Source organism: Plecotus auritus (assembly GCF_963455305.1).
Source record: "Plecotus auritus genome assembly, chromosome: 1".
In the NCBI taxonomy this organism is placed as follows: domain Eukaryota; kingdom Metazoa; phylum Chordata; class Mammalia; order Chiroptera; family Vespertilionidae; genus Plecotus; species Plecotus auritus.
The window spans coordinates 32,515,639-32,542,306 of record NC_137770.1 but is presented as its reverse complement, the minus strand read 5'-3'; the positions used below and the strand labels follow the sequence as shown (position 1 = coordinate 32,542,306).

At 38.0% G+C, this 26,668-nt stretch overlaps 1 protein-coding gene across 23 annotated transcripts in view; it reads left to right on the top strand.

Annotated features, from left to right (window-relative positions):
• The window catches only part of GPHN (gephyrin), a 439,592-nt gene that overhangs the window by 145,156 nt on the left and 267,768 nt on the right, over positions 1–26,668 (top strand). For all 23 annotated transcript variants that reach the window (XM_080684045.1, XM_080684039.1, XM_080684042.1 and 20 more), the window contains exon 3: positions 13,935–13,992. In XM_080684045.1, coding sequence (XP_080540171.1) covers positions 13,935–13,992 — 58 coding nt within the window. The remainder of the gene's footprint in view (positions 1–13,934; positions 13,993–26,668) is intronic.

Below are 26,668 nucleotides of genomic sequence, written 5' to 3'. Positions count from 1 at the left end.
ACTCTTCCTCTTCTTCCTTCTCTTCTTCTTCCTCTCCTCCTCCTCCTCCTGCTCCCCCCTCCTACTTTCCTTCCTCTTCCCTTCCCCCTTCCTCTCGCTGTCCTTTCCTCTATGAGAATTAATTTTAAAAAAATATCTTGCTCATTTATAAAACTACTAGAGGCCTGGTGCACAAAATACGTGCACGGAGAGGAGGTTCCTCAGCCCAGCCTGCACCCTCTCCAATATAGGACCCGTCGGGGAATGTCCCTGATTGGCCTAAACTGGCAGTCAGACATCCCTTTCGCAATTTGGGACTGCTGGCTCCTAACCGCTCACCTGCCTGCTTGCCTGATTGCCCCTAACCTCTGTGCCTGCCAGCCTGATCGCCCCTACCTTGCCCCCCTGCCGGCCTGATCGCCCCTATCTTGCTCCCTTGCTGGTCTGATCGCCCCTACCTTGCCCCCTGCCAGCCTGATCACCCCTAACTGCCTGTGCCTCAACCCCCAGTCTGGCCTCCCTCTGCAGGAGGCAACCTGGCAAATCAGGGGAAGGCACCGCCCCCATTACCCTGCTGCTGCTGCTGCCACTGCTGGCCTGAGCCTCAGCCCTTCACAGCCACCCACGGCTACCTGTGAAATATATTCAATAAAATATATTTGTTTGCAAATAATTCAGTTGTTTGCTCTCTTAGTGTTTACTCAGGGGGTCTTGAGGGTGAGTGAGGCAGTGGTGCCAGCACAGGACCCGGGAGAAAGTAGCGCTTTCGACACTGCTCAGGCCCACATGGACTGCAGCTGCAGTCGCCGAGGTGGGCAGGGTGTTTCCGCTGTTTTGTTTTGGTCTGGCCTCCACCCCGTCAGCCACAGACCTGTGCCTGCACTGAGACTGTGAATGGTTCGATGGTCCTACTTTTTGGTGGATGGTAGACACACTCCCACCTCCCGGAGACTGGCAACTTCCGAGTCATTCACGGAGAGAGCACGGCCCTAGGTCCAGAACAGACTCGGGCGTCCTCAGCTAGGAGGCCTCCCCGGGTTAGGGGCCGCTGGCAGTTTGAAGGCAGACTATGACCCCGATTGTGGTGGGGGTCCCCTCTGGGGCACTGGTTGGCCTGTGCTAGGGGCCGCCCGTGGTTTGAAGGCTGGCCACACCCCCAGTCATGGCAGGGGTCCCCTCTGGGGCACTGGCTGGCCTGGGCTAGGGGCCACCTTTGGTTTGAAGGCCGGCCATGCCCCTGATCGTGGCGGGGGTCCCCTCTGCGGCACTGGCCAGCCTGGGCTAGGGGCCGCTGGCAGTTTGAAGGCCGGCCACACTCCTGATCCAGGTGGCAATCCCCTCATGGTGACCGTTCGTCCCGCTCCCTCAGCTCCCTAGCTTGTTGTTTGGTCATCCATCTGGTCGTTTTGGTCGTTATGGCCCCTGACTTTTTATATATTAGGATTTTTATTGATTTTTAGAGAGAAAGGAAGGGAGAGAGAGTGAGAGAAATATCGATCTTAGAGCAAAACATCTATCAGATGCCTTCTACATGCCCCCTACTGGCATTGGAGCCTGCAACCCTTGGCATGTGCCTTGACCAAGGAATCGAACCAACAACCTTTCGGTGCACAGGATGACACCCAACCAATGGAGTGACACTGTCCAGGGCTCTTTTGCCCATTTTTAATTCAGTTGTTTGTTCTCTTAGTGTTAAGTTTATATAGTTTTATATATTCTTTGTAAAGATATATACAAGCCCTTTCTTGGATATGTGGTTTGCCAACATTTTTTCCCAACTTGTTCTTTTTTTTTTCTTTTTCTTAACATTTTCTCTCACAGAGCAAAACTTCATGAACTTTTTTCCTAGCTCTAGGTCACAAAGATTTTTTTCCTTGTATTTTCTTTAAAAATTTATAATTTAATTGTGTAGCAAGTTTATTTGCTGTAATGTGTTGGTAGTCTTTGAAAATAGGCTAATTTGAATCAAGAGCATATTTATTTGCAAATGCTTACCACATTGAATCCTAACTACACTATTCCTTTTCCATATTATTGGATTAAGAGTATAAACTATAACCAAATGATTAGGGTTTATCTTCTAGCAAACATGGGAATAAGCCCAACCAAGATAAAATTTATAAGCAAATGTTTTAATACTTTAAATGTGTAAACTATGTGGTTATTTTGAACATTATGTACACAATTTTGTTCTAACACAAAATTTGCTGTAAAATATTCTGAAAGTTATTTAAAAATCAATAAACCAGATATTTATTAAGCACTTATTTTCTAGGAACTGTATTAGGTTCTGTGGAAACTCTAAAAAGATTATAGTTTCATGTCCTCAAAAATTCTATACTGAAATTGATATATAGTAAAATCTAGAGCTACAAACTCAAATGTCTTCAGTTTCTAGACAATTATTATAAATATTTTGGTACAAAATAATAGGGAGAGTTAGGACATTTGCTAACTTAGAGAATTAATACCTGATTAAAGTCATTCACATAAATAAACAAACATACAAATACATAAATAGCTAAAGAAATCACCTTAAAAGATTGAATGAGCATGGCCCTAAGTTTGTCGAGAAGGAATCTGAATTAGAAAGATGTGCCTTCACAAACAGTTATATGCTAGTGGACACACAGCTTTCAATGGTGAAAAAGCAGATTTTTCAAAATTTTTAGGTTTATTTCTGGGTAGTGTGTTTGAGTGTATGTGCATGTGTATTTCCTGTGGTAGACATAGTCCTTTTAATTCTCTGTATCAGATCCATGGTAAATATATTGTGGATACTTCTAAAAAATGTTTTTATATTTTCTATTTGGCTTCTATATTACATTAATGCAAAGTTTCTCATTCTTAGCATTATTGACCTTTTAGGCCAGATCATTGTTATGGGAAGATCTCTTGTGCATTGTAGTATGTTAAATAGCATCTCTGGCCTCTACCCACTAAATGACCATAACACCATCCAAGCTATTACTAATAAAAAATGTATCCACAGACAATGGTGTGGTCAAGGCCTGGGGTGGGGCTGGAGCCAGGTGGAGGGGGGCCAGATGGGAAAAAATGGGGGACATTTGTAATACTCTCAACAATTAAAATAAATTTTAAAAAATGTATCTACACATTGATAGATGTTCCCCTGGGAACAAAATCGCTGCCAATGAGAGCCACTCATGGTTTTAGCAGATTTCCGCCCCCCTCCCCCAACAGATCATAAGTATTCAGAGGAAGCAATTAAAGTTATAATCTTACTGAAAGTACCTCTGGTTCTTTTTTAGTGCTTTATTGAATATCCATGCTATTACAAATGCATGTTGCTGGACCATAAAGAATACTATAGGGATATGCTCATTCAGTGCTATTCAAACTTATAACTTTAGTAGCTTATAATATCAAAGGTATATTGTCAGAATTTTGAATTAGCTTTGGCAGAAAGCCAGAATGAACCACTTAGGCAACAGTGAAAACAGAAATAGAGAATGAACAAGGTAAATCCTTAATAGTTCTTTCTTAATGTAAAACATCTTCATAATATTTATTCAACAATTATATATAAAGTGCTTTATGAGAATAGTAAACATTGAGTGGAATCTTTTTTTTAAAAAAAGTAACTCTTCCTGCTTTTTAGTAATTTATAGTGCTTTGTGAAAATACACACACACACATACACACCAGAAACAATAACAAAACAAGACAGTGTATGTGATTACATACCAAATGAATTGGGATAACCAATGTGTGTTAGTCATTTTCCAAGCAGTTTTCATTAGATGCATCTTGCATTTACCCTGCTCTTTCTCTAATAATGAGACTATCTTTGTCTTTTTATACTCCTTATTTAAGTTTTTACTGGAGTTTAGAGCTCATTTCATGGACCTGAAGTTGGGATATTCTCCAGCCACACATGCCTCTACCTGCAAGTTTCCAATCAATAATATGGGGTAATGCAATACTATGAGTTCTATTAACCTCTCTGTAATTAACTTGAAAGTGAAAATAAAGTATTTTACTGTTAAAAATCATGATTAACGAATCTTTTCTTTCTGTTAGCCCTATTGTTTATCCCATAATGTTGGAGTTTGAGAAGGAAGAATAGGTATGTTTGAGGTGAGACCAGAAACCTTTGAAAGATGATTGCTTGTTAATCATAAAAGTAAAAACTATGATAGCTGATTCCTCCACTCTCACTCCTGAGAAATGTTAGAAGAGCTAACAGACTTTTCTACCATATACTAGTAAATAACCTTCTTATTTTTCTTTATTAACCTAATTTTTATTTTTTATTGAAGTAATCCATTCACATGTTCACGTCTCATCTGTTGCTAGTGGGATTGGGCTTCCTGTGATATCCTGAGAAAAAGAATTTTCTGAGACTCACATGTGAGGATGAGATATTGTACAAAGCTTTATTTCTGTGGAATTAAATCCCTGAGTTGCCAAAGTCCCCTCTCCCGCTGTCCCACTAAGGAAGAAGTGCCATTTTGCCTTCAGCAAGGCTAAAATCAAATCCAGTATCTGGAGTTTTTGTTCCATGTTAAGGCATAGTCCAAACCAGCATCAGGCTAGCTTAGTTTGTGTTTCCCACTACAGTCCATCAGTCCATTGCAAGTGGGGACTACGTGGCCATGGGCCATGTGGCTATGGAGGGAACATAGGCAGGAGCAAAGAAAAAAAAAACAAAACACACACACAAAAAACTAGAGAGCCAAGAGCCAAGAGAGCGAGCTCCTTGATTTGGGGTGTTATGTACCCTCAATTTTTCACAGGCTTACTTCACAGGCTTCACCCCTTCTAGCAAATGAGTCTGTTCTCAGATTTGACTGACAGCAAGCACCTTCCTTACATCATCCCATTTCACTGCCCTTGTGCCCATCCTCTGCTTTGTCCTTTCTCTTCCCCCAGTGATCTGCAGGGAATGGGCCTGTATGAAATTCAACTTCCTGGTGAAGCTGCCCAAATGACATACTTATAATGTCTGACCTTCCTTTTGCTCCTTTCTTATTATTAATAACTAATTACAGTGGCATCACTATAGAGTAAAATAATGCTAAAATAGCTCATAACAATAAAAAAATCCAACTGTTTTTCCTGCTGCTTACAGAAGCACTTTATTTTCGTTGCTTCTTCTGATATTTACATTCTTATTTCATACTGTGACCTTTGCTTTATCAATTTTAGACATGTGTTTACTTCTGTACTAGTTTTCTTTAGCTACCGTAACAAATTATCACAAACATAAAAGCTTAAAACAAAAATTTGTTATCTTATAATTCTATTAGTGACCCAGTGCACAGATTCGTGCACACTGAAAGGAAATTAATTAGAAGGTGGCCAGCAGGGCGGGACTGGGCGAGACAGGCTGGACATGCCCTGGAGCCAACCTCCCAAGGTCCCTCCCCAGCATCTGCAGAGTGAGCGGGGTCCCTCTGGCAGGTGGGGTCCCTTGGCCTGACCTGTGGGGATCAGGCTGAAACAGCACTCTGTACAGTTGCTGTCATACCGGGAGTGGAACACAAATGTAAATGTGCAGTACACCAGATTCGGAGCCAACAGTGCCCCAGCAACAACATAACCCATGGCTGAAGGTGGAATCGCAAGGCCCCGTGAGGAATCAGGCTCCCTCCTCTCTGATTTCAGGGAGTGTCACTGGAGAACTGCTGCTGCCAAGTCACTGCATCCCGGCAGCTCCTGCGTTGAGCATCTGCCCGCTGGTGGTCAGTGTGCATCATAGCGACTGGTCGGATGGTCAGACACTTAGCATATTAGCCTTTTATATATATTAGTATAGATAGTTCAGAAATTCCATACAGGATCTTACTTAGGCTAAGATCAAGATATGGGTAGGGTTGGATTCCTTTTTAGAAGCTCTAGGGAAAAATCCATTTCTCCTTTTTTTTTTTTTTTTTATTCCAGCTTCTGGTGGCCACATTCTTTCCTGGGCTGTTGGTCCCCTTCCTTCATCTTCAAAGCAAGCAACATCAGGCAGGCCTAGCTTTTACATTGCCATCTCTCTGATTCTCTCTTCCACTTTTAAGAACCCTTGCAATTACATTGGGAATGCAAAGATAAACCAAACTAAGCTCCCTCTAATAAGGTCAGTTGATTAGCAACCTTAATTCCATCTGCAACTTGAATTCCACTTTGCCATGTAACCTAACATATTCACAGGTATTATGTATGTCAAACAATGTTCATAAGAGAAGTACAGAATTATTTAATATATTTTGAGATGAGGTATTCTTCTCAATGTGTTTGTCTCTTGGAGTGAGTATGAGACAAGAGATTTGAATCTATAGATCCCTTAGTTGGCCATAGGTCACTGAGTTCCTCTTATAATGTGACCATCTGACACAAGAATAATTATGTATTTAAAAGCACATGTTGTTGGTACAACACAGCCTTTCAACTTAAACTAGCTACTTCATCTTTGGCTCAGTTAAAAAAAAAATCTGTTCTGAATCTGAAATAAAAACTATCTCTGTTGGAGATACAGGTTATAAGATGAATAAGTTTTGAAAATGGATATTAATGATCGTGTCTCATCATTGTGATTATAATTAATATCATTGTGTAATTGTACACTTACTAGTAAATGGTTAAAATGCAAATTTATTAAATATATTTAACACAGTAAAATAAAAAAGGAAAACAAAAGCCAGTTGACCATAGTTGTCACCTTTAATCCTGGACTTTCAGTTACATTCTTTTGCTTTTGATCTTTTCTTATGCCAGTATCATATTGTCTTGTTTACTGTAGCTTTCTTGTAACTTGAAGTCAGGAAGTGGGAATCCTCCCATTTTTCTCTTTTCAAGATTGACTATTCTGTGTCCCTTGAATTTCCATATGAATTTTAGAATTTGATTAACAATTTTTGGAACTGAGTTCTTAAGCCCAGTTCTGCTGCTCTTAGTTGTGAAACCTTTGAAAAATTGCTTGTCTCACTTTTTTTCATAATCATTATTATAGATTATGAGAGTTAAATGAAAAAACACATGTAAAGCCTGATATAGTGCTTGACATATAGTAAATGTTCAATATACTACTGATAGTATTGCTGCAATTACTATTACTATCTCTACCAATGTAATACCATATATGCTAGTATATATATTGACTACAGTAAAATAGAACTCTGCCTCAAGTGTTTTCTTGTACAATTAGGACAATGTGTTGTAATGGAAAGAACATGAGATTTGGAATGAATCAACTTGGGTGCAGGAAGTATGGAATATTGATAGTATATTAATTTTATAGGTATTTTGAAACAACTGTTTCATGATACCATGAAAACAGAAATGTCATTTTCAGAAATTGGTTCAAAGGTTAAAATTAATACTTGGTAAAGTTACTATTAATTTGATTGTAGTCGGAAAATAGAAAAAAAAAAAGGATGGGTTGAAGTAAGTTTATGCTTGATTTAAAAAAATGATCATGACTAAGTTGTTTTCTTTAATTGCTTTTAGATTTTTTCTTTTTATTGGATTTTGTCCTGGTGTTTCTCTCAGCTTTAATCTCCTTTCTCATTCCGTTATTTAGTATAATATAGATGCCCTGTGTTTTAAGCCACTTGACCATATGATTATCCTACTATTTCCTACTATTTTGTCAATATACTATTCACATGCATAATGTTTACAGGTCATATGTCCATATTAATCCAAGAATATATTAAATCATATATCTTACCTGTCTTTTTATTAGTTTTTATATTTTTTATCCTTACCCGAGGATATGTTCTTAATTTGAGAGAGAGAGAGAGAGAGAGAGAGAGAGAGAGAGAAATACCAATGTGAGAGAAAAAATGGATTTGTTACCTCAGTAAGCTCTCCAACAGGGGATTGAACCTATACCTTTTTGGTATATGGCATGATGCTCTAACCCAGTGGTTGGCAAACTGCGCCTCATGAGCCGGTTTGCTGCTCTGTTGACTAATGAGTTTGCTGACCACTGCTCTAACCAAAGGAGCCACCTAGACAGGCTTACCTGCCTTAAAAAAATTTTTTTTTGATTTGTTGAATTTATTGGGGTGACATTGGTTAATAAAATTATATAGCTTTCAGGTATACAATTTTATAATACACTAGAGGCCCAGTGCATGAAAATTCATGCACTGGAGACGGGGGTCCCTCAGCCCAGCCTGCCCCCTCTCACAGTCTGGGAGCCCTCAGGGGCGGGAGGCGACCTGGCGATCAGGGGAAGGCAATGCCCCATCACACCTCTGCTGCTGCCACTGCCAGTAGTGTAAGCCTCGGCCAGCCCTGGTTACCTGAGCCTCAGGAGGCCCTGGACAGCTGGGCAGCTGCCATCTGGGGCTTGCCTGAGCCTTGGGCTGGCCCTGGGCGGCTGGGGAGCCAATATCTGAGGCTTGCCCGTGCCTCGGGCGTCAGCTGGGCAGCCGCCATCCAAGGCTTGCCTGCACCTCCAGCCACTGCCATCCAAAGCCTGCCTGGGCCTCAGGCCGGGCCTGGGCGGCTGGGGGGATAAGGGGACTGGGGACTCTGGAGGCAGGCGCACGGCAAGGCAGGGCTGAGGGGACTGGGCGCCGCAATCTTGTGGCTGTGGGTGCCACCATCTTTGAGGGTGGGGCAATCAATTAGCATATTCCCTCCTTATTGGCTGTGAATGCCGCTATCTTTGCGACGGCATGAGGGTCAATTAGCATATTCCCTATTTATTAGATAGGATCATCTGTATATTGTATTGTGTGTTCACCATCCCAAGTCAAGTCTCTTTCCATCACCATTTATCTCTCCTTTACCCTCTTCTACCTTTCCCACCCCCCTTACCTGCCTTTTTAACAGTCGAAACCATCATCATTGGTTTAAAGCTGATGTAGGAATACTAAATTGGAAGCTTACCTTCCCTAGGTTGGGATTCCAGGAAAGGCAGTATTTGAGGTAGTGTTAGTCAACATTAATCAAAGGAAAAATAAGTTGTTGAAGTAGAATTAAAGATTATTATAGCAACTTTGTTTTTATGTTTCTTCTACAATTCAAATGTTATCACCATGGCATCTTTAAATCATTATTGTATTAACAAATTGAAACTGTTTCTGTAATCTCTGACATTTATGTAATAGGCATTATAGACTGCTTATATTATAACCACTCTATTTTACAATGATAGGTGCTTTAAAAATTATTATGAAATAATTTCAAACTTTTAACTTATTGTGTATTATATTGCAGATATGTGTGTACTCAATCTGCTTCATTACAAAACTATGATTTCTTTGCATCCTCATTCTCTGGGTTGTATCTATTACATAATATAAATTCAATGACTAAAGTGATGAATTCATTATTGGCAAGGCTATAAATTGAAGTCTAAGAATTTTCAGTAGTGTTTTTGCTCTAATGTCTTTACTGATATCCTAACAATATCAATTCCTAATTGAATAGCTTTAATAATTAACAATGAAAACATATTTTAAATGACTGCTTTAAATCTGCTACAGAGTTATATAGTTTTTCATTTTAGTAACATACTATAGTGCTGCTCTAGTTATTTTACTATAGTCTTATTTAGTATGTCACTTGTGTACCTTATATAATATGAATTAAGTTAAATTTCATTACTGTTTTCATCATTCAATCTTGACACTTTAAGTCTAGGAAATTTCAAATAAAGATCTGAATACTAACTACATCAGACTACAAAGTTCTTGCTCAGCAAAGGAAATCACCAACAAAATGAAAATACAGCCCTAACCGGTTTGGCTCAGTGGCTAGAGCGTCGGCCTGTGGACTGAAGGGTCCCACGTTTGATTTTGGTCAAGAGCATATACCTTGGTTGCAGGCACATCCCCAGTAGGGGGCATGTAGCAGGCAGCTGATCGATGTTTCTCTCATCGATGTTTCTAACTCTCTATTCCTCTCCCTTCCTCTCTGTAAAAAAATCAATAAAATATATTTTTTAAAAAATGAAAATACAACCCACTGAATGGGGGAACATACTTGCCAATACATCTGACAAGGGGATAATATCCAAAATTCAAACAATTCAATTAAAAGATGGGCAAAGAACCTGAATAGACACTTCTCCAAAGAGGACATACAGATGGCCAATAGACATTTGAAAAGATGCTCAAAGTTACTAATCATCAAAGAAATGCAAATTTAAAACACAATGAGATTTCATCTCACACCTCTCAGAATAGCTATCATCAGTAACTCAACAAACAAATGTTAGCTAGGATGTAGAGAAAAGGGAATGCAGATTGGTGCAGTCACTGTGGAAGGCAGTATGGAGTTACCTTAAAAAGTTAAAGATGGAACTGCCAAAAGTTCTTTTCTTTTCTTTTTTTTTTTTAGGTTTGCACAATTTAGCTAGAAAATGCCTTTTCTTCTCAGAATTTCTTTTTTTTTAATTTAAATTATTTATTGTTTAAAGTATTACATAAGTCTCCTTTTCCCTCCATTGGCCTCTCCCCAGCTGCCCCCACTCCCCAGTACATGCCCTCAGCCCCCTCTCCCCTGTCTGTGCCCATTGGTTATGCTCATATGCATGCATACAAGTCCCTTGGTTGATCTTTTACCCCTTTGCCCCCCGCCTTCCCTCTTAAGTTGGACAGTCTGTTCAATGCTTCTATGACTCTGGTTCTATTTTTGTTCATCAGTTTCTGTTTGTTCATTATATTCCACAAATGAGTGAGATTATGTAATATTTATCTTTCTCTGACTGGCTTATTTCGCTTAGCATAATGCTCTTCAGTTTCATCCATGAGGTTGCAAATGGTAAGAATTCCTTCTTTTTTACTGCAGCATAGTATTCCATTGTGTAGATGTACCATAGTTCTCTAATCCACTCATCTGCCAATAGGCACTTAGGCTGTTTCCAAATATTAGCTATTGTAAATCGTGCTACTATGAACATAGGGGTGCATATATCCATTCTGTTTTCTTGGGATATATTCCTAGAAGTGGGACTGGATCAAATGGAAGTTCAATTTTTAATTTTTTGAGGAAATGCCATACTGTTTTCCATAGTGGCTGCACCAGTCTGCATTCCCACCAGCAGTACAAGAGGGTTCCTTTTTCTCCACATCTTCTCCAGCACTTGTCATTTGTTGATTGTTGATGATAGCCATTCTGACAGGTGTGAAATGGTACCTCATTGTTGTTTTGATTTGCATCTCTCGGAGGATTAGTGACTTTGAGTATGTTTTCATATGTCTCTTGGCCTTCTGTATGTCTTCTTCCAAAAAGTAGGCTATTTGGGTCCTTTGCCCATTTTTTTATTTGGATTGTTTATCTTTTCTTAAGTTGTATGAGTTCCCTATAAATTTTGGAGATTAAACCCTTATTGGAGACAACATTGGCAAATATGTTCTCCCATGTAGTGGGCTTTCTTGTTGTTTTGTTGATGTTTTCTTTTGCTTTGCAGAAGCATTTTATTTTGATGTAGTCCCATTTGTTTTTTTCTTTAGTTTCCATTGCCCCAGGAGGTAAAGATATTTGGTAAAGATATTGCTATAGCAAATGTCTGCTATTTTGCTGCCTATGGCTTCTGAAATCAAAAGTTCATTTAAAATTAAAAATGGAACTGCCTTATGACCCAGCAATTCCATTTCTGGGAATTCATCCAAAGAAACCCAAGACACTAATTCAAAAAAATATATGCGCTCCTGTGTTCATTGCAGCATTATTTACAATAGCCAATATTTGGAAAAAGCCCAAGTGTCCATCAGTAGATGAGTGGATAAAAAAGCAGCGGTACGTTTATACAATGGAACTAGAGGTCCGGTGCACGAATTCATGCATGAGTGGGGTCCCTCAGCGATCGAGGCCTATCGGTGGGCCGGCTGGCTGGGGGGAGGGACGCTTGGGAGGTTGGCCAGCCGGCCCCCTGATCAGGGTCTACTAGGGGGGCTGGCCGGTAAGGGGGCGGGACCACAGGATGTTGGCCGGCCAGAGGGAGGGGCTGCGGGAGATTGGCTGTGGGAGCACACTGACCACCAAGGGGCAGCTCCTGCTTTGAGTCTTACCCCAGGTGGTCATTGTGCGTCATAGCAACTGGTTGACTGGACATTCCATCATAACGGTTGCTTAAGCTTTTATATATATATATATAGACACTACTTGGCCATAAAAAAAAGGAAATCTTACCCTTTGCAACATCATGGATGGAACGGGAGAGCATGATTCTAAGTGAACTAAGCCAGTAAGAGAAAGACAAGTACCATATGTTTTCACTCCTATGTGGAATCTAATGAACAAAAAAGCAGAATAATTACAGACTCATAGATAGAGAGCAGTTGGCTCTGGGAGAACGGTTGGCATTGGGAGAACTTAGGGGGAAGGGGAGGGATTGAGTGAAAAAGCAAAAAAGAAAGAAAAACTCATAGACACAGACAAAAGTGTGGTGATTGCCAGGGGGAGGAGGGTTGAGAGAGGAAGAGGAGGGCCTGGGGGATAAATGGTGATGGATGGAGACTTGGCTTGGGATGGTGAACACACAATATAGTGTACAGATAATGTATTATAGAATTATGTACCTGAAACATGTATAATTTTGTAAACCAATGTCACCCAATAAATTAAAAAAAAACACAAAACTTTATTTCACCATGCAAAAAAAAAAAAAATCTGAACACTAGTTCCATTAGCAAGGATAAATGGTAACATTAAAGAGTTTAAATGCAGGACTTACAATAAAAGATAATTTGGTTAAATTAAGTTACTTTTTAATGAAAACCAGGATGTCATTTATTAATTTACATATGAGATAGGAGATATCCTAAAGTATCTAAAATACTTAAGTGTCTTATTTATGATACCTTTTTTATACTGAGTACTTATATAGTCAAATAAGTAATCAGAAATTTTCTTTTTAAGCACTGAATTAGAGCAGTGGTAGGTAGGTATCTTGGAATTTAAGAACGTAGAGCACCTGTCCATTAGAGATATGATAGTAGCACAATATTACCATATATGGAATTTAAAAACTTTAGTAGCACATTTTAAAAACTGAAAAGAAACAGATTAAGTTAATTTTAATAATATAGCTATTTAATTCAATATATCCACAATGTTATTTTAGCACATAATCAGTGTTTTTAAATTAACCTTTTTATACTAAGTATTTAAAATCTGCTATTTATTTTACACTTGATGTACATCTCAATTAGCATCTTTACTTACTAGCTCCTTCAGTTACATAAGAAAATTACTGAATATTTTTGTGTCTCAATTTCTCCATTTTTACAATAGAGACAGTATAACGGTTAAATTAGATAATATATACTATGCCTAGCAAATGGTGTTACATAAATCTTAGCTGCTTTCCAAAAATACTTCAAACAGAAGAACATGATATATAATGACATCACTGCCTCAAGGCAAAGATCATATCTTAAGCATAAATTTGTAACTCTAAAACACTCATCTTTTTCCATTGGACAGTTCTGGGTACACATATCTCTCTGAATCCTTGTTTAAACTATTTTTAAAAAGAAACAAAATTAATATTGGCTCATCAGTTGTGACAAATATTTCACACTAATGCAAGATGTTAAAAGAAAACTGTGGAGTGGGAATCTGTGAAATAAATTTCTTTACTTTCTGCTTATTTTCTCTGTAAACCTAAAACTACTGTAAAAATTAAGTCTGTTATAAAAACAAAGAAACAAAAAAACCAAACACCATGTCTGCTACTGATTCTTGATATATCTCAGTTGTGACAGAATCCAACAATAAAAGTGGCAGTTTTAGTATCATTAAAACATCAGAGAAGTTTAGTTATGGTTAAAAGTCTAATTTAATGTTTCCTCTTCCAGTAGTCATTCATTATCTACCTCTTTTTCACTAGTATATGGAAAATTTAATCATAAAATGTTTTTTTTGCCTCCATGGTTATTGGGGTAGGCAATGGGCATTATTGGTGGCACTCTGATGTTAATAGTCATATTTTTTTATACACTATTGCCGGTTTTGAGAATATTTTCTTCTCCTGATTCCAGGTTGGGTGGGACTATATCAGCATACAAGATAGTACCAGACGAAATAGAAGAAATCAAGGTATAGTATGGCATTTTTCATCTCTACAAAGTCTTAGTATCTTGGTGGCAAGTGGGGGAAGAATTGCTTATTCTTTATGGTATTAAATCTTTGGATGTATTAGGACAGCACTTTATTTCAAATTATCCTATTTGAATTAATATATATATATATATCTCAGATGACCACTATCAGATCTCATCTATTATTATCACTGCATTTCTAAGAAAAATATTAGAAGAATAAAAAAGGAACCCTTTCCTGTGAATTTTGTTGAAAAATCTACTAAAGAAAGCGTTGTATTTATCCATTAGTGTGCATAATGAATTACCTTTTTATCTTATTTTAATTTCTCTTCTTTATAAGTTTTTACCAGTTATAAATAATGTCAGTCTTACAGTAAATATTTCCTGGTTCCTTTGAAAAAATATGCCAATTTCAATTTAAAATTTACAGTACTGGCCCTGACCAGGTAGATCAGTTGGTTAGAGAGTTGTCCTGATATGACAAGGTTTTAGGTTTGATCCCTGCTCAGGGCACATATAGGAATCAACCAGTGAATGCATAAATAAGTGGAACAACAAAATCAATGTTTCTTGCCTTGGCTGGATGGTTTTTTGGTTGGACCCTCATCCATACACCAAAAGGTGGTGGGTTCAATTCCCAGTCAGGGCCCATACCTAGTTTTCAGGTTTGATCCCTAGGAGGCAACCAATTGATGTTTCTCTCTCACATCAGTGTTTCTCTCTCTCTCTCTCTCTCTCTCTCTCTCTCTCTCTCTCTCTCTCTCTCTCTCTCTCAAAATTTTAATTGATGTATTGTTCTCTTGTAAATCCATTAAAAATTGCAGTACAATAAATGAAAAATTGACATTTTTAAAAATTACAGCACTACTACAATCTTTTGTACTTAACATTTTACTAAACCTTATGGACTATTAATTTTCTAACATAACATGTGGCTCTTGTTTAAAAGCAGTTTACAATGTAACAAGAACTGAACTTACTACCTATTCCATAAGTAAGTTAACAATTGGATAGAAGTAGTGAAGGATAAACAATACTGAGTTAAGTTGTTAAAATGACATGTAAAGTTCTCAACAAATTATTAACCTTGATTTGATAAACTTTTCAAAATCAAGCTAAATAAATTCAAATTTTAATGAATAAATCTTTAATTTGTTTACATTATTTTTAAATTAATTGAACTCATTGATCTTTATTATGTAATATACTATTGATTTCAATATGTCAGGTGTTATGTGTAGTCAACATCAGGAATTAATGCCATGATTACATTCTACCATGTAAGAAATCAGGTGTCAGGAGACTTACTCAGACTTGATATAAATTCTCAAAATAGGTGGCTGGAAGGAACCTTTGGTCTAATCCAGATCTCTTGTTGTTTTTTAAAAGAGAAAATGGGAATAAAGGTGCTAAAATTAATTGTTTGAGGTCCAGTAAGTACTTCCAAAAATATAATCAAGGGTTTAAAGGTTCAGAATAACACGAGCATATTACTTCTTGAGATATATATTACAGTGTAGGAAAAGACAAACTGTAGAAACTTTATGTAATCAATAAATGTATCCTATCTAATAAAAGAGTAATATGCAGATTGCCCATCACTCTAACACACAAGATGGCTGCCCCCATGTGGTCAAAGATGGCTGCCCCCATGTGGTCAAAGATGGCTGCCCCCATGTGGACAGAAGATGGCCGCCACAAGATGGCCAGCAGGGGAGGGCATTTGGGAGGGACCAGGCCTGCAAGGGAGGGCAGTTGGGGGTGATCAAGCCTGCAGGGAGGGCAGTTAGGCATGACCAAGCCGGCAGAGGAGGGAAGTTGGGGGCGACCGGGCCTGCAGGGAAGGGCAGTTGAGGGGGACCAGGCCTGCAGGGGAGAGCAGTTAGGGGTGACCATGCCTGCAGGGGAGGGCAGTTAGGGGCAATCAGGCTAGCAGGGGAGCAGTTAGGCATCAATCAGGCTGGCAGGGGAGGGGTTAAGGGGTGATCAGGCTGGCAGGCAGAAGCGGTTAGGGGCAATCAGGAAGGCAGGCAGGTGAGCATTTGGGAGGCAGCAGTCCTGGATTGTGAGAGGGATGTCCCAGATTGGAGACGTTGCAGGCTGGGCTGAGGGACACACATCTCTGTGCACAAATTTCGTGCACTGGGCCTCTAGTATATAAATAATTAAGCAGCATTTATATAAAGGATACAGAGTTGAAATCCATCTCTGTAAAAGGTGTTCTGTCTTTTTTACAATTATAATATGTTAAATGATTAAGATAAACAAAGTATCCTATGAAAGACCTAGGAAGGGCACTTGGCCATTTGAAAAAGATAATCAGCAATCTTTCCAAGAACTCAGCAAATTGGAGTTTTATACAGTTCTATATTCTGTGAAAGAATAATAGAAATAATATGGCAACAGATCCCAGGGTTAAAATAAAAACTGTTGAGATATAGAACTGGCAGTAGACCTTTATGCTATGTTAAGAAATTTAGATTTTATACTGAAAACTATGGGGTGCCATTATGTAATTTTAAGAAAGAAAGGAACGTAACCAGCTTGGTAAATATTTTAGGTTTTTCTGTGATGAGTGAGAAAAATAATTTCAATGAAAAGGAGATTCCATCTATAATGAAGGAGACCAGATTGCAGGATATAAACACAAAATGATTAAAACCTGAGCTAAAAGAGGTGGCAGTAAGGCTGAAGAAAAAACTTAGATTCCAGAAATATTACATAAGTAAAATCAAAAAATACTTTATTTATTGGATGTTTAGGGGAAGATGTAAAGATTGAGTCATATTTCTGGCTTAGGAAATCTTAGGAGATCTAAGAAAAGGACTAAGTTTGAGAGGAAAGAGGGTACGTTTTGACTTATTTAATTTGTCATTATATATCTGTCTCAGATAACCAAATATCCACTAAGTCATTGGATAAGTCAGCCTGGAACTCAGAAAAAGATAATTCTATCTTTTGATTGATATCGGGGTTTGTCATTATGTAAGTTAGTTGAGGCCATGCTAATAAATGCGATTGCCTAAAAAGTGATTTTTAAAAAATCTTTATTATTGAAAGTATTACATATGCTTCCTTTTTCCCCCATTGACCCCTTATAGCACACCCTTCACCTCCTGCCCCAGGTCTTCACGACGCTATTGTCTGTGTACATGGGTTATACATATATATGCATACAAGTTCTTTGGTGGATCTCTTCCCACCCACTCTTGTATTTCCTCTGAGATTTGACAGTCTGTTCCATACTTCTGTGTCTCTGGATCTATTTTGTTAATCAGTTTATTTTGTTCATTAGATTCCACATATGAGTGAGATCATGAGATACTTGTCTTTCTCTGACTGGCTTGTTTCACTTAGCATAATAACTCTCCAGGTCCCTCCAGGCTGTCTCAAAGGGTAAGACATCCTTCTTTTTCAGTGCTGCATAGTGTTCCATGGTGTACTCATCTACTGATTGGCACTTGGACTGTTTCCAGATCTTAGCTACTATAGATTGCGCTGCTATGAACATAGAGGTGCATACATTATTTCTGATTGGTGTTTTGGGTTTCTTAGTATATATTCGTAGAAGGGATCACTGGGTCAAATGGCAGTTCCATACTTAATTTTTTAAGTAAACTCCATACTGTTTTCTATATCCTATATAATAAAAGGCTAATATGCAAATTGTCCCCTCTGCCCGAGGCCCCTCCCCTCAGTCAGCCCCCCCCCTCCCCCGTTAGCCTTCCCCCTCCCCCCCAATAGCCCCAATCATGGGTGCAGCCAGCCGGCCAACCTCCCACATTCCCTTCCCCTGGCTGGCCTGGCCCAATAGGCCCCATCAGGGTGGAGTGGCCAGACCCCACCTGTGCACGAATTTGTGCACTGGCCTCTAGTGAGGTAATAGTAGTGGACTGAAATTGTTGCCCTGTGGAAGGCCCATCCTAGAAACAGAAGATTAATATATTATTTTTTTTAAGTTTAATTAAGTTCAAGAATTTTGCCTAATTTTTATAGTGACTTTCTCTAAAGGAGTAGTTCTTTCATTGTATTTTTTGAAATTCCAGAATTATAGTTATGTCTCAAGAGATTTTTTTTAAAAAAGGCATGATTCATGGATGACATGTGATATGTGATTTTTCCCATCTATTACTAGTTTTATATCTCAAATGACTTCAGAGAGTTTGAGATCTGAGGAATAAAAAATATAAAATTGGTTCTTTTGTTCAAAAGTTTTGGAAGAAAAAGTATTATAAATTATTTCACCAACATATGTTGGCACTATTTGCATTTTCATTTGCAATCAGATATTAAAATCTTTTTGCTTTGATTGGAGGAAATGGGAACATCTGTTTGTAATGTTCATTTTAGTTGGATAATGTCTGAGTAATTTTAAATTATAAGTGCAATTGAATTTATATTCAAACTATACTGTCTATAATATAACATGTAAAGATATGTGTGTGTAAAATTTTACTATTAAGGTATGATTGATTGATGAAACGTAATTCAGTTTTTGTCAGATATGATAATCTTTCACAATGTTTCTAGTACCAGAAATCATTAAGTTCATACATAGTTTGACTTAAGCATACACTTATTTATTACAACAAATCATCTCATAGTGAATGGATGCTAGACCAAAGGCTTAAAGGATAAAGAGTGTCTATCTTCCTGGCCCAATCACAGTAATCTCTTCCACCTAATATCCTTGCTTTTATTTAGATTTACCACTCATGCGCACATATTCCTAAATATTATAATTTATGTGTGCTTCTGCTTGTGTTTTATATAAAGTGAATCACATTGTATATAATCTTTTGTGCTCTTCTTCTTTTGCTCAACACTGAGATTCATCCATGGCATTGTCAATAGCTGAGTATCTTCTTTTTTTTTGGCCATAAAATACCTCATTGTATCACAAATTATCGAGAACTGCTACTGATGGACATTCAGCTTGTTTCCATTTGCAGTTATTATGAAAAATTACACTATAAAATTATTATAAAACATCCTGTGTAACAGTTTCTCTAAGGTATATACTAAGGAAAGGAATTTCTGGTTTTTAAGTAATGTGTACTTTCAAGTTTTCTGGATGAAATCACTGTTTTCTAAGGTAGTTATGCTAATTTATACTACCAACTTGGGTATATTTATTTTAAAGAGAGATATTTAAATATTAACTCTTTAATCTTAATCTGAAATTTACATTGGTATAAATTTTTTTATTTATATATGGGGTTACTTAACAGTTACAGCCCAATTTATTGAAAAACCTATCCCCCTCCCCTCCAGTTTGAATTGCCTCATTTATCATTTACTAACTTTTCATATACCTGCACACACACATACATAAGTCTGTCTTTTCCTGAATTTTTGTTTCCTTGATCTGTTTATCTGTCTGTCTGTTTGTTTGTTTGTTTCTTGATGGCACCATACTTGAGTGGCAGGGGTTGGGGAGGGTGGTGGCATCAGAAGGAAATGGCACAACACTTTTTAAGTGCTGAAAAAAAGAACTGTTAACCACAAAGTCTATATATCCAGTGAAATTATTCTTTAGGATGAATTGGAAAGAAGGACATACTCAGACCAAAGAAAACTGAAAGAATTTGTCACTAGAAAATCTACCCTGAAAAAATGGCTAAATAAATTTTCTAAAGAGGAAGGAAATAACTTCAGAACAGCAGAATAGGTAAATATAGTAGACTATCTTTTTTAAATGATTTTCTTAAGTCACATTTGAAGGTTGAAACAAAAATGTGGTATACAATATATATGGAGTAAATAATGAACAGTCATATTTAAAATATGGGAGGGTAAAGGTACCTAAATGAAAGCAAAGTTTCTGTATTTCACTTGAAATGATAAAATGTCAATACCAGTAAACTGTGATAAATTTCACCTATATATTGTAATACTCAGAGCAACGACTAAGAGAAATATGCAAAACAATACACACAAAAATATTATAAAATATGATTAAATACTGAAAAAGTTTTCAAGTAGTTCACAATAAGGTATAAAGAAACAGGAATGGCCCTAACCAGTTTGGCTCAGTGGATAGAACGTTGGCCTGTGGACTGAAGGGTCCCAGGTTCGATTCTGGTAAAGGGCATGTACTATGGTTGTGGGCATATCCCTAGTATGGGGTGTGCAGGAGGCAGCTGATTGATGTTTCTCTCTCATCGAAGTTTCTAACTCTCTATCCCTCTCCCTTCCTCTCTGTAAAAAATCAATAAAATATATTAAAAACAAAAAATAAACAGGAATGAGAAACAGGAGACATAAACAGATTTAAGTCCTAACATATCAGTAATTGCCTTAAATACAAATAATCTAAGTATACAATTAAAAGACAAATTGATATAATGGATTTTTAGAAATGATCCAACACATGCTATTCTCAAAAAATCATTTCACAGGTAGTTTTAAAATAAAAGGATAGAAAAAGATATAACATGAAAGTATCAGTTTTTAGAGAAAATGAAAATTCTCAGGTCTATAATTCATGTTTCTTCTTCAAGAAGTTAAAGAAGAGAAGCCAGATATAGTCAAAACCAGAAGACAGAAAATACTTAAAAATTGGAATAAATTAAATTGAAAATAGGAACACAATAGGGGAAAATCCATGAAATAAAAAGATGGTTCTTTTAAAAACTCAATAATATTGATAAACCTCTTACTAGACTAACAAATTTAAAGAAAAAAAGACACAATCATCAATATCAGGATTGAACAAACAGTATTACTACAGATTTTCCAACCATTAAAAGGATAGAGAATGCTATTAAAAACTTTATATCCATAACTTGAATTACTTAGAAAAAAATGACCGGTTCCTAAAACCTCACAAATTACAAAAAATAACCAAAAGGAAATAGACAATCTGTATAGTCTTATAACATGAAATACCACCTTAAAAAAAAAAATCTGCAGGCCCAGATGGTTTTATTGGAGAAGGGTAACCTAGGTCCATCATCACAATAGTATGGGAATACCATACTGTGATGAGGTTTTAGTAACCGCAATTTCTTCACAGAATACAAAGGATTTGCTCCTAATGTGATGGAATCTCACAGGAGCAAGTTCAGAACTTGGCAGAGTGTTTAGCACATAGTGAATACTGAATAAATGGCTGCTTTTTAAATTTTCAGTATTATTTATTTGTCACAGTTACACTAAGTATGGAGATTCTCCACATCCTTAATCACCTAAGACCAGTGGTCGGCAAACTGCGGCTCGTGAGCCACATGCGGCTTGCGAGCCACAGTTTGCCGCTCTGTTGACTAATGAGTTTGCTGACCACGGCCTTAGACAACCCAAATAGAGTCAGAGTTCATGGTAATCTTTTTATCACTAGCTCTGAAAGGCTAATAATTTAAATGTCATTTTTTTATTTGTTGATTTGAGAGAGAGGAGAGGGAAACAGAGAGACAGACATTGATTTGTGGTTCCACTCATTTATGCATTCATTGGTTGATTCTTGTATGTGCCCTGACTAGAAATCAAACTCACAACATTGGTATGTGGGGACAATGCTCTAACCAACTGAACTACCTGGCTAGGACGAAATGTCATATTTTGAAAGAAAGACAAATGGTAAAACAGAGTAATTTATAGCGCTAAATGGATTTAGAGATATGTCTTTTGACTTTTTATCCTATTTTTCCCTAAAGACCTTTCCTGAGCTTAAGAGACAGATTTTATGCATATTTGTACTCTTCAGTGATCCTATATAATAAAAGTCTAATATGCTAAGTGTCCAGTCGGCCATTCAACCAATCAAAGCATAATATGCTAATAGTATGCTAAGGCCACTCAACCGCTCACTATGACGTGCACTGACCACCAGGGGGCAGATGATCTGACTGGTAGGTTAGCTTACTGCTAGGATTCGGCCAATCAGGACTGAGCGAGATGGGCCAGACATGCCCTGGAGCCCTCCCAAAGTCCCTCCCCGGCTAGCCAACCTCCTTCGTCCCTCCCTGCCCCTGATTGTGCACCAATGGGGTCCCTTGGCCTGGCCTGCACCCTCTTGCAATCCGAGCTGAGGGAACCCCCCTCCCAAGTGCACAAATTTTATGCATCAGGCCTCTAGTCTTATATAATAGGTGACCTAAACAAATGATGGTGTTTCTACTAACATATATTCTTCTAAGACTGATTGGACCTCTGAAGAGGAATTTGGAATAAATAATTAAAACCATATAATAGGAAATAAAACACATTATCTCAAGATTATTCTAATAGGAATCCTTAAGAGATGCAGTTTCAGGCTTTCTCCAATCAATCAAGTATCGGCTACCTAGGAAAAGCGAATAGATGAAATATGGAGAACAAACAAACAAAAACCTTTCATCAAAATTCCTATTAGGATTCTATAATTAGTTTGCTTTGTATCAAAACAGAAGGGAACTATAACAATCATTTCTCTTTCTTCCAGCAGTGAAAGGATTAATATATTATACTCTAGTAAAGTTTGAGAAAATTATATTGATAAAAAGCATTTATAAAGTATGATAAAAGGATTATCATAATAGTAATCCCCTGTTAACAACCATTTGATGCAGTCACTGCAGTATTTTACATACCTAATTAATGTAATAGAATTTAATCATTCACATTATTTAAAATATCTTATAAGTAGCATATACAGTATTTGACATTTTTATTATTTGAGGTTTAAATAGATAGAATTAAACTGAAATTGATCCATGGATTAAATATCAGACCACTTAAATAAAAGAACAGCTCTATTTTCTTGGAAGGAGAAAGCCAAACATGGCACCTTGGTATTGACATTTTTTTGTGGGTGTGAGAGAATAACAAATAATAATTTGAAATGCAAAAAAATCTTATTTTTGAGATCTCCTCTGGGCAGGAGGTGTCTTAAGAAATTTATACAGGATGTATAAACTTATGACTAACAAAATATAAATAGCCAGCCCTGACTGGTTTGGCTCAGTGGATAGAGCGTCAGCCTGCGTACTGAGAGGTCCCGGGTTCGATTCCGGTCAAGGGCATGTACCTTGGTTGCGGGCACATCCCCAGTAGGGGTTGTGCAGGAGGCAGCTGGTCGATGTTTCTCTCTCATCGATGTTTCTAGCTATCTATCCCTCTCCCTTCCTCTCTGTAAAAAATCAATAAAATATATTTAAAAATATATATATATATATAAATAGCCAGAAAAAGAGGAGGAGGCAAAAGTGCTAAGAAAGTAGTTGTACCTGTACTGTATAGTTGCATTAACAACCACCACATAACCTAGTGACTTAAAATAACAATGATTTATTATTTCTCACAAATCTGTGGGGTTGCTGGGTGTATCTTTTTCTGGTCTTACCTGGAGGTCACTCATGTGGCAGAAATAATTTGTCAGCTCAGCTAGGGCTGGAGAATTTATGATGACCTCCCTTAAATGTCTGGGACATTGGTGCTGTCTGTTCTGCTACACCTTCCACTCCACATGGTCTTTCATCATTCCATTATTTACCTTGGTCTGGTTTTCATGGTGAAAGAAGATTAAATAGTGAAGGCAGAACTGTGAAGCCTTTTGAGACCTAGGCTTCAGAACTCACACACCATGATTGCTGCCCATTCTATTGATCAAAGTCATAAGTCCTGCCAAGATGCAAATGTTGTGGAAATAGACTCCACCTCTCGACAGGAGGATTTATAAAGACTACATGGCCATATTTAATCTACCACAGTAGTATATGCATAATTGTAGGTGACAAAATTTTTTTCTGAGCTGGCTGAAAATGAAGGAAAATGAGATACTAGGGTACTAAGTATCAGAATGAACAAGTAACAGAAAATTGAATTTTTTAAAGTTATTTTTTAATAATACATGCAAATTTTAAATACTATCAAAACTCAAAAAAAGAAGTAAAAAAAGAAATCTATTTCAAATTCAGTCTCCCAGAAATACCATTATTAAGATTAATTGTAAAACATACCAACATCTTTCTATGCCTATATTACAGATAGAAGACTAGATGGATGTTTGAGTGAAAGACATAGCTATACAAAATTAGAATAATTCCTTAAAGTTAATATCGAATAGCATTTTATTTCATTTAAACAGAAGAAAAAGAAAGGGAATAAAAGAGCATATTACAAGAGATGTAATGTACTAAACAGACATCTCTCTAAAGTTAAAAAAGAGAAAATAATTAATAGGTTACAGTCATATTTTTAACTATCTTTTTAAACCTCAGACAAAATTGGTTGAATCACTGCTCATGATAAGAATATGAGCAGTGTTAGTTTCTTCTACTTACCCTCTGATTACCTTCAAATTTTGATAATAATATGATTATTAAAAAAACAAACAAAATCTGAGTGAATAGTATCCAGTCCTCAAACTGAGCTTATTTCTCAGATCATTACCTAGATGTTGGAAGAAAGATAAAGTCAACCTGGACTATATGAGATCTGGACAGATTTGGCACAGAGAAAATGGGAGGAAGTAAGAAACTAGAGACAATATATCTTTGTTGGAATGTTCTGCTTTGCTCTCTGAGATTTTATTAAATGTCCAATACTAGATTCTTTCTGTCTAGATAATAGTTTAACTCATTAGTATGTGGGGGTATCATTAGGTTTCAGATTAGTGTCCCATTTCAGTGTGCATTTGTCCCTGGAACCTCATATTGATCATAGAGTCAGCCCTTGTTTTATTTGTTTCACATAGCAGTTGCTTACAAGATTAAAAATAGGAGTCTCTCCGAGTTTGCATCTTTTTTTAAATTTTTTAAATCTTTATTGTTGAGAGTACAGGCAGTCCTCAGGTTATGTTGGACTCGATGTACGTCGTTTCGTGGTTACATTGCCACCTCCCATTTATTTATAAAAAAAAAAAAAAAAGTTCTGTCATTTTGACGTATGTACATATGTGCTTTATGTTTTTTATTATTTATTTGACACAAGTAAAGGTCAGGAATTGTTATCTTTCTTTTAATTTTTTTTTTACTGTTTCACTTCATTACTGCTGTGTATGTGCTCCATGTGAGTGACATAGGTGCTTATGTAGGTGGGTTCTGACTTAACGGCGAAAATCACGTTACATTGCACCATAGGAACGGATCTCCAATGTAACTCGAGTACTTACTGTATTACAGATGTCCCCCCTTTCCCCTCACTATCCCCCTCCAGCCAATTCCTGCCCCACCTCAGGCCTTCACCACTCTGTTGTCTGAGTCCAAAGGTAATGCGTATCCTATATAATAAAAGGCTAATATGCAAATAGATCAAACTGCGGAACAATCAAACAATCCAACAACTGGTTGCTATGACGTGCGTTGACCACCAGGGGTTGTGCGAAACATGGCAGGCATTGGCAGCAGGCAGCAGAGCGTGGAACCTGGTGGGCATCGGCTGCAGCGTGATGGTGAAGCAGGTGAGCGAGGGTGCCAGCCCAAGATGGGGCACTGGTCGTTGTTATCAGGGTGAGCCTCTGGTCGTTACTGAAAATTCTTTGCTTCTGCACACCATGGTCCTGCCCGGTGCTCACACCTGCTGCCAGCGCCAGCCCTGCTTGCACCTGCTCTCGGCACATGGAGCCTGCCCTGCCCCAATCGCTCCTAGCTGTCAGTGGGTGCAAACGGGGCCAGCACTGTCAGCATATGGGAGCAGCGGCAGCATGAGTGGGGCTGCTGGCAGACTGGTGACCAGGGGCCATGGTGGGAGGGGCCAGGCAGGGACACGGAGGATGGGCTGAGACCCACCTCTGTGCCCACTGGAGCTTCACAGCACAGTTTCTTTTGAGGTGCATGAATTCATGCACTGGGCCTCTAGTATGCATATAAGATCTTTGGTTAATCTCTTCCTGTTCACACCCCCACTGCCGGGGTCTTTCTCAGCATCTGCAATGGTTCAAGGAATCTGGAAAAGGGGCTGCACGTAAATGGATAAACTAGATATGAAATATAAATTTGGAAGGAATGGGGGAAAGCCAGGGGAGGCTTTACTCTAGTGGTGAGCTCTCTGAATCTCTGGGCCCAGGGCTTTTTATTCACACATTTTGCCCTTTAGGAAAGCAGATATACATATCAAAGGTAAGGTCCGGCAAACAATAAAGGACCATCAGGTTGGGGGAATTGCCTTCAGCTATTCCAGCTGTAGGTAATAACATGCAGATTTTCAGCCCTGCCAAAAGAGTCCATTCAACATTTTGAGGACTTCTTGCATTTATTATGACCTGCTGGACTTATCCACCAGCATATCACCCTTTTTGATTTAATAAATTTAATAAGAATGTATGCCATTTGCAGAGCTTGGGTCCTTTTAAGATTTTTAAATTCAATGGAAAGGATTGAGTTCTTTTCATGTCCCTTTAAATTGCTGCCAGGCATCCAAGTAATCAGTCTGCAGTAAGCTCCTTTCTGGGCCAACAGTTCTTTGAGTCCCCTTTTCAATCACTGTCTAACAGTTTTTTATGGGTACCCATCCCAATTACTGTCCCCTGTGACATGACAGCAATGATATTCCAGTTCTGGATGGTGGACAAATGGTGGCAGTGCAGGCCCAACCTTCTTTGGCTTGGTCCAGGGCAACCTGCAGCGACGCACAGCGGCTGACTGCTAGCATGGCAAGGCGTCTTTACCATCCCTCATTTCTGGATTGTTTCTCCTTTGTCTCCTCAGAGTGTTGCTTGGGGCTGCTGCCAAATGTGGCTGGAGTAGTCTGGT